Below are 8,135 nucleotides of genomic sequence, written 5' to 3'. Positions count from 1 at the left end.
TATTTTTTGGAATTTATATCTGAACGGGAAATTTGAGTTTACTGTGCATTAAAAGCTAATATTAAAGAATTTGAGAACAGCATAAAATATCGGGCAGCAGAATAAGGTATCTAAAAAGTAAAATATTGATTATTTAATTTGAATCTTTCCTCTTTCCATTTATTCCTCTAAATTTTGAATTGTTTTCAATTAATTATACTTAAACTAGAATAAATTAACGCAATTAACTACTCTAAGGTTATTTTGTCAAGACTACGCTCGCATTTTTATATTTCGGGGTGTGACCTTTTTTTTTTTTTTGAAAAGGTGCTCAAAAAGTCTTTAATTAGTAGTTAGTTTTAATATAGAGAATTGCGTATGACTCCTGGAGGGGGGTTAAGGGATATGATTGGGCCCCAAAAACGTTTTGAGGAGAGACTTCCACTTCCTGAACAGGGCCTCGCAAATAAATGTCTTGGTTATTGAAATTGAATTAGAAACAAGGGATACACATTTTTATAGCTAAATTTTACTTAAAATTTTATTTATGAACACCATAAACGACCAGGCTTTGGCTTTGAATAATTTTTGATATTTTGCCGATTAGTGCTACTTTCTTGACATACAGTGATTTTATCAAGGAGAAAAAAAAAAGTAAACTTCCTCTAGTGGTTAGTTCAAAAGGTTTATTTTTGCATTATTAGAGTATCAATAAATAAAAGCCTTGAAATTAGGGGAAGGAGGGCCTTTTCAACAGAGAAGAAATTGCGTGTGTAACTACGTAAGTCGAGACCATGCATGCGCAAAAAAACTTGCTTGTATTGATATCTAACCTCAAATGTATTCATGCTTTAAACGCTAGTCGAATTTCTGGGCACCAATGCAACCGTTCAATATGCAAACCATTAGATTTGCAACTGGATAGATTAGATAGCTGTACAAAAATGTAGACACGGATTAAAATATACTGCTGCCATTTTATTTATCAGCAGACGGCAGAGTCTTGGCTTAATTTTGAAAGAAAAAATTTCGTGCAGCTTTTTGGTTACTGACAGTGCTATTGAGACAAAACACAACAGAAAATGCATTGCTTAATTCAAAGTATATATTTATTTCTTTGTATAGTTACTTTATACAATATACAAAAGATGAATTAGTCATAAATAACATAAAAAATATCTGATAACAAGCTTTATAGACTAGTGACATTTCTAGACGCTCCCACTGAACATTTTGAAAAATACTAATTTGTTGTTCAAAGAATTTGTGCACTTAGTAAGTATAGTGAAACTCCAAAAGTTCATTTTGATCCAGTAATAGAGCTTAGACCCATCTATAAGTGAGATAATTGTACGTTAATTACTTCAATCGAGGGATCCATAACACTTTTGTATTAGCATGTAATTCAGTTAATTTTCAAATCAGCAGAATTAGATCAAATAAAACGGGCATGTATAAAATGCACTTTTCTTTTCTATAATATATAGATCATAACTTGAAGTAGCAAGGTTACAGTAACAGACTGATCTCGCTTGGAAATTTGAAAAATGATATCCCATGCTATGGAAACAAATCCAAAATACAAATCGTTTTTAGGAGGAACACCAGGTAAGTTGAGTAACAAGGCTTTACCAAAATTCTAATGTTATTTTAAATACATTTCTGTATATCTATTCATAATGAACATGTTGCAAACATTGATTTGCATTTATATATGTACATGTGTGAGAAATGGAAATTAAGGGTTCAATAAAGAAACTAAGAATACATCAATGTTATGTTTCTGAAATCAGTTTTGAAGCTCGGAAATTAATGGACTTGTTTATAACTAGGAAACATATTGCTAGTTGTTGTTTTATTTTCTAAATTAATTGATGCAATACTAAGTATGCACTTCAAATATTTACTGCCTTTTAAATAGAAACTAATGCTTAAACCAACAAAAATCATTGATTAAATATTAAGATATGAATTAAATAATTTTGAAGATGAATAACGATTTTTTGTTCTGTTCATCAGGATATGTTGCATAAAACTAGCAACTGCATATCCATTTAATCATGTTTCAATTTTTTCTTCGAAGACTAAACACCTTCCATCGCTTTTTGCTTCCAGATGGTTTTTGGCTGCTTTCTGTCCTCAATGGTAAAGACATTCGTTTTTTGATCTGAAAATAGTAATACATAAAATATAAGTAGAAGAAAAATAGGTTTTGAAAGTATTTTTATTTTTCTTCCAAAAATGTCTTTATAACAAATCCCCATACCTTTTCCTCTTCAAAATTAAATTATAAAATTGCAAAATAAAAGATTAAAATAAATTATTTTTTTCTTTTTAAAAATACGAGGACTGTTCCAATAGATTCAAGACCTATCTTTGTAATTCATTGTTAGTAGTTATATACTATAAATTCAATGAAATCTCCTTAAAAGCACACTCCTCCCTGCTGCTTTTCTAGCATTATTTCCACTGCAGGAAAACACCGTTTAAACATAATTTTTGCAATAGCTAAAAGTTCCAGCGTAACAAAAAAAAAAAAAAATCAATCCTTTAACAAGTTTTTCTCTCTCTTCACTTCAACTTGAGGAAAAAAAAGTCTGCCGAATCTAGTGTTTGACATAAAACGTAAGTCCAATTCTATGTGCAAAACAGACCCAAGCATGATCCTCATAACTTAATCAATAAAAGACAAAAATTGCCATTTTAGGACCTTAATTTCCAGAAATTTCCTTTCATGTGTGCGAAATTTTTAATCTCTAAAACGAATAATTTTTTATACCAAAGTGAGAGTAATTTGATGCCAAATGCATGAAAAAAAAAAAAAACAATAATGATCTTTTAATGAAAGATAGTTCGTGTCCAAGCTAAAATATTTGGAGCAAAATATAAACAGTAAACACATTTCCACAAATTAAGCAAACAAAACCAAAGAAAAAATGACAACTTACTTCTTCTCTCTGTACCTCATCAATTGAAACTTCACCTAGAAAGTAAGAAAATACATATAAGTAGAAGAAGCTACATATATATATTGCCACAAAGTCAATTCTTCTCCCAGCCGTTGTGGCGTGATCGGGTAGGCTTCGGACTACCACCTCGATGACCTCGGTCGCGAAACCGACCGCGGGTCGGTGATTTGAAAAGAGAAATAATTAATCGTACGTTCTTGTAATTACCTTTATTTGTTTTATTTCCTGTTCTAGTAGTTTCTAGAATATTCCAAAACATGTAAATTTAAAATATGCAAATCTTGTATTCTGGAATCTTCCATCACTGTATATAAGTGACTTGTTTCTCGATCTGAAGTAGTTCTCAGCCGAGTGTAGCTGTGGTGCTCTGTTAATAAACTACGTCTCTTGCTTTACCTAGAGTGTTCACTTGGTCTCCTTACACTATCTACGTGACAATATATAAGAACAATAAAACACCACATCACTTCCTTTTAAACTGTCAAGGTAAATTTTTAAACTTTCATTCGTGTGTAATAGTACAAAAACTAACTTGAAATAATTTTGAAACTCTCATTTTTTTTACCACAAAATTTAGTTTTTTTTACAGCTTTCAAGACTATATTGTCATCTTTTGGCAGTTGGGGTATGTGAGGTAAAGTGAAATGGTAAAATATTTTCTCGGTTTGCAGTACCACCTATCTAGCAAAGTTTAAACTAAGAGTATATTCTCAAACACATGTTATAACTAAATGATATGTTCATATAATAAACATTCTAAATGTTAATTGAGATCTACTGATGCTCAGTGCAGTGCTTATTTAGTTAATCTTAAGCAAGTTTTGATTTTAAATGTTCAATACAATTTGTCGAGTACAGGATGCGAAGTGAAAAAGTTCATTTGCTTACTTATTCAATCATTTATTAATTCATTTATTCATTTACATTCCCTCATTTAAGATTTCACTTATTTTCAGATTAATTTACTAATTTTCTTTTTCACTCATTTATTTTTTCTCATGTATTAGTTCATTTATTCGAAACATATTCATTTTCACAATTTGTTCATTTTTTTATTATCTATTCAAATACAAATACAAATACAAATGTGACGACCAGCAACAGGCTCTGGGCCCAGCTAGGCTGGTCCTAGTCAATTAATTAGTCCCCAATGAAGATCAATGGCTTTCTTAAAGCTATCCACTCCCTTGCTCATTACCGCCTCTTCCGGTAAGCTATTCCAAGTGCCCACGACCCTGCTAAAGTAGTAGTTTTTCCTGATTTCCAAGTTAGCCTGAGATTTAAATAGCTTAAAACAATGACCCCTTGTCCTGCTTTCCCCGCAAAAATTTAATCCATTTACATCTTTCATTTTGATAAATTTAAATAACTGAATCATGTCCCCTCTGACTCTCCTTTGCTCCAGGCTATACATGTTAAGCCTATTAAGTCTGGTATCATAATCTAAATCTGAGAGTCCCTTTACTAATTTAGTTACCCTTCTTTGAACCCTTTCCAATACAAAAATATCTTTCTTCAGATAAGGCGACCAAAACTGAACAGCATACTCCAAATGAGGTCTTACTAAACTCCTATATAAAGGCAGAAGAACTTTCTTAGATTTGTTTGAAATAGATCTATTGATGAACCCAAGCATTTTGTTGGCTTTGTTACTAGCAATACTGCACTGTTGACTAAATTTGAAGTCCTGATTTATAAAGACACCCAGATCCATAACATTTTCTGCCTGATTTATGACTGAACCCTGTAAACGATATCTCATACGCTTATTTCCATGACCTAAGTGTAGCACTTGACATTTCCCTACATTAACTGCCATACCCCATTTATCTGCCCACTTAGTAATATGATCTAAATCCTCTTGCAGCTGTTTTACTTGTTCTTCATTTTCGACAATCCCCATAACTTTTACATCGTCAGCAAAACAATTCATTCATTTATTCTTTTATTTACTCATTCACTTGATCAAAAGTATTTTTGATAGCAAATTTAAAATACCTCATTAGAAAAATAGTTCATTTTTTTCTCTTTGCCCCATAAAACCTTGGTAGAAATATTTTACTCTTCTTTTGAAGGTACAAATTTACTATAAAAACAATGTTCCAATGTAAGTTATATTATAAAGTGCTCTGCCATGGTGACTCAAGCTATACGAGGGGTATACATAGGAGTGGAGCAAAATATGGCAATGTGGATTAAAACAGTGATGCAGGGTGCATTAGTTGGCTGTCTTTTACACTTATTAGCATACACTCAAAACTTTTTCTACATAACTAATTATCTTCTGGTTTCCCAAGACACTTAAATATTTGGAAAAAAAAAATCAAGGTTGAGTAAAATTACTAAAAATATGAGAACAAGAATTATCAACGCAGCAATGCACTAACTGTTGCAAAGCTAGTTTACTTAACCTTAAAATAACAAAATAGAGTAAATGTTGATAAAATACATGTGATGATATAGTACCTAGAAAAATTCTAAAGCATCTAATTATTAAGTTCAACACACAGGTATGTGTGTGAAATATTAAAATTTTTTCGGGGGGTTAAAGGCATGTATCACAAATCATGCAGCATTTTTTACATTATCGTATTCGTATATAACTATTGTGAAATGGAATAATGCCAATGGTTTTAATGAAGGGTTTTTTTTTTAAATTTAATTTCAAAATTTTTGATATTGCCATGCAATAATCTATAGCTTTTAACTTGCAATTACAGTAATCATTATGTGTCATTTGCTTGTGGGTCATTTCACGTCAAATCGCCTAATGCCATGAGCTGTCATGTCTCAGATTTTGTCCATTATTTTTTTACAAACAGATATCTATGAGAAAAGTACAAATTATTTTTTTTAGATTTTTTGAATAAAAATTACGCTTTGGAGAATTTTTTCAAAAATTCGATTTTTGATCATTTTTGGAGTCACCGTTTTGGCATGAATTCAGAAAATCTCTCTAATTTCTTTGCTTTTCAACCAATTAAGCTGAATTTGGTATCAATTTCAAGCTAATATTTTTCTCTTTCAGTGTGAATGACAGAAAGTATTCTATGAACAGTTGGGTGTTGCCACTCTTCATTTAAAGTCAGTTTTTATGTTTTTTCAATAGGGAGATTAAATAAGTTATTTCTCCAGAGTACCTACTGCGATCTACATCAAAATTTTTTGTAGCATATTTAAATCATTCTCTTGCTATGTAGAAAAAAGTAGAAGGGTATTTTTTGTTGTTTTGAAATGAAAAAGTAAAGCTTGTTTTACAGAAAATACAAATTTTTTATTACTTTAAATCCCTTTTAAGTTTAAAAAAGGTCAAAAACTTTTCAGAAAAATTAATACTGGACTCTCAAAGGATTTGTATGAATAGTTATGCGTTAAAAAGTTGTTTACTTTTGAAAAGAATTGTGCAAAAACCTCTGTTTCAGACTTCGCAATAATAAATAAATAAATAAATAAAAAACACTTTTGTTTGAAAGTGTACCAAATATTAAGAATAATAATTTGAAGAATAGTATGAAAAATATTTCTAATGACATTATTTGGCTTTTTTTTTTTTTGACAGTAAAAGATGGGGGAAAAAGAATAATTACTATTGAAAAGTTTTCATAGAATAAATTTGTTTGGATTACATAACACCTGACAATGATCTTCCGCTCTTACAATATTCATCATTCTTCTTTTGCTTTTGAAAGCCAATTGACACATAGCTTTCGTCGATTATAAAATGTGAAATGAAAGGCATGTTTGTGTGGAAGGCATTTTTTAAAAAATTTACTATTTCCTTTGTATTAGAAGATGAAAAAGTCAGAATGTCTATCAATAAGTTTCAAAGAGGTTTTGAAATATACTTCAATCAGCAAAAAAAATCTACTTTGGAGAAATCTAGAGTTGTAGAGGACTTACTGTAAGTGTGGAAGTTCATTGTCAGGAGTAACGTAATTCAAACAAGATTATACTAAGAAAAGTTTTCAACAGTAATTTTTTTTCCATCCTTTCATGTCAAAAAAAAAAGCAAAATAATTCCATTAAAAATATTTTAATACTATTCTTCAAATTATTATTCTTAATATTTAGTACACTTTTAATCAAAAGTGGTTTTTATTTATTTATTTTTGCAAAGTCTGAAACGGAGGTTTTTGCACATTTCTTTTCAAAACTAAACAACTTTTTAGCAATTAACTACTGATACAAATCCTTTGGGAGTCCTGTATTAATTGTTTTGAAAAGTTTTTGGCCTTTTTTCAGCGTAAAGTGATTTAAAGTAATAGAAAACATATTTTTCTGCAAAACAAACTTTGTTTTTTAATTTCAAAACAACATAAAACACCCTTCTACTTTTTTCTACATAGCTAGAAAATGATTTAAATATGCTACAAAAAAAAAAATTTGATGCAGATCGAAGTAGGAACTCCGGAGGTATAACTTATTTAATCTCCCAATTGAAAAAACATAAAAACTGACTTCAGATGAAGAGTGGCAACACTCAACTGTTCATAGAATACTTTCTGTCATTCACACTGAAAGAGAAAAATAATAGCTTGAAATTGATACCAAATTCAGCTTAATTGGTTGAAAAATAAAGAAATTAGAGAGATTTTCTGAATTCATGCCAAAACGGCGACTTCGAAAAATGATCAAAAATCGAATTTTTGAAAAAATTCTCCAAAGCGTAATTTTCATTCAAAAAATCTAAAAAAAAAACTAATTTGGGCTTTTCTCATAGATATCTATTCGTAAAAAAATAATGGAAAAAATCAGAGACATGACGGCACAGCCGACTATTTAATTTAGGCGATTTGACGTGGAATGATCCTTGTAATATGTCATATTTTATATACTACAGTAGAGAACCAATTATCCGGGAAGTTCGGGACCATCGCTATCCCGGATATCTGAATTTCCCGGTTTTCTGAATCGCTAAAAAACGCTACTGGACGATTGTTTGTAAAACTTAAATTACTATAATAAATAGTTATGCATATTAAAATAAGAAGAAAACAGTTCAGAAATGCTTATAAATATCGAAATATTAAAAACTACCAGTGAATGAATAATTTGAACACCAAAACACTACTAATCTCTCATAATGCCTAACTCATAATACCGGGGACCCTCACATTCTATTTGGAAAAGAAAGGGAAAATCTTCCACTTTTCGATGCTTTTAAACAAAAGAAAATGAAGGGAAGGG

General features: G+C 30.3%; 1 protein-coding gene across 1 annotated transcript in view; it reads right to left on the bottom strand.

The window, feature by feature from the left end:
- Window positions 1-1,119: 1,119 nt before the first annotated feature.
- The window catches only part of LOC129219053 (spectrin beta chain-like), a 321,265-nt gene continuing 314,249 nt past the window's right edge, over window positions 1,120-8,135 (bottom strand). The window contains exons 73-74 of the mRNA XM_054853373.1: window positions 2,928-2,962; window positions 1,120-2,146 (exon numbers count right to left, since the gene is read on the bottom strand). Of these exons, the coding sequence (XP_054709348.1) occupies window positions 2,045-2,146; window positions 2,928-2,962 (137 nt within the window). The 3' untranslated portion in view covers window positions 1,120-2,044. The remainder of the gene's footprint in view (window positions 2,147-2,927; window positions 2,963-8,135) is intronic.

The sequence above is a fragment of the Uloborus diversus genome, chromosome 3, assembly GCF_026930045.1.
Source record: "Uloborus diversus isolate 005 chromosome 3, Udiv.v.3.1, whole genome shotgun sequence".
In the NCBI taxonomy this organism is placed as follows: Eukaryota; Metazoa; Arthropoda; class Arachnida; order Araneae; family Uloboridae; genus Uloborus; species Uloborus diversus.
This window is presented reverse-complemented; position numbering and strand designations above follow the sequence as displayed.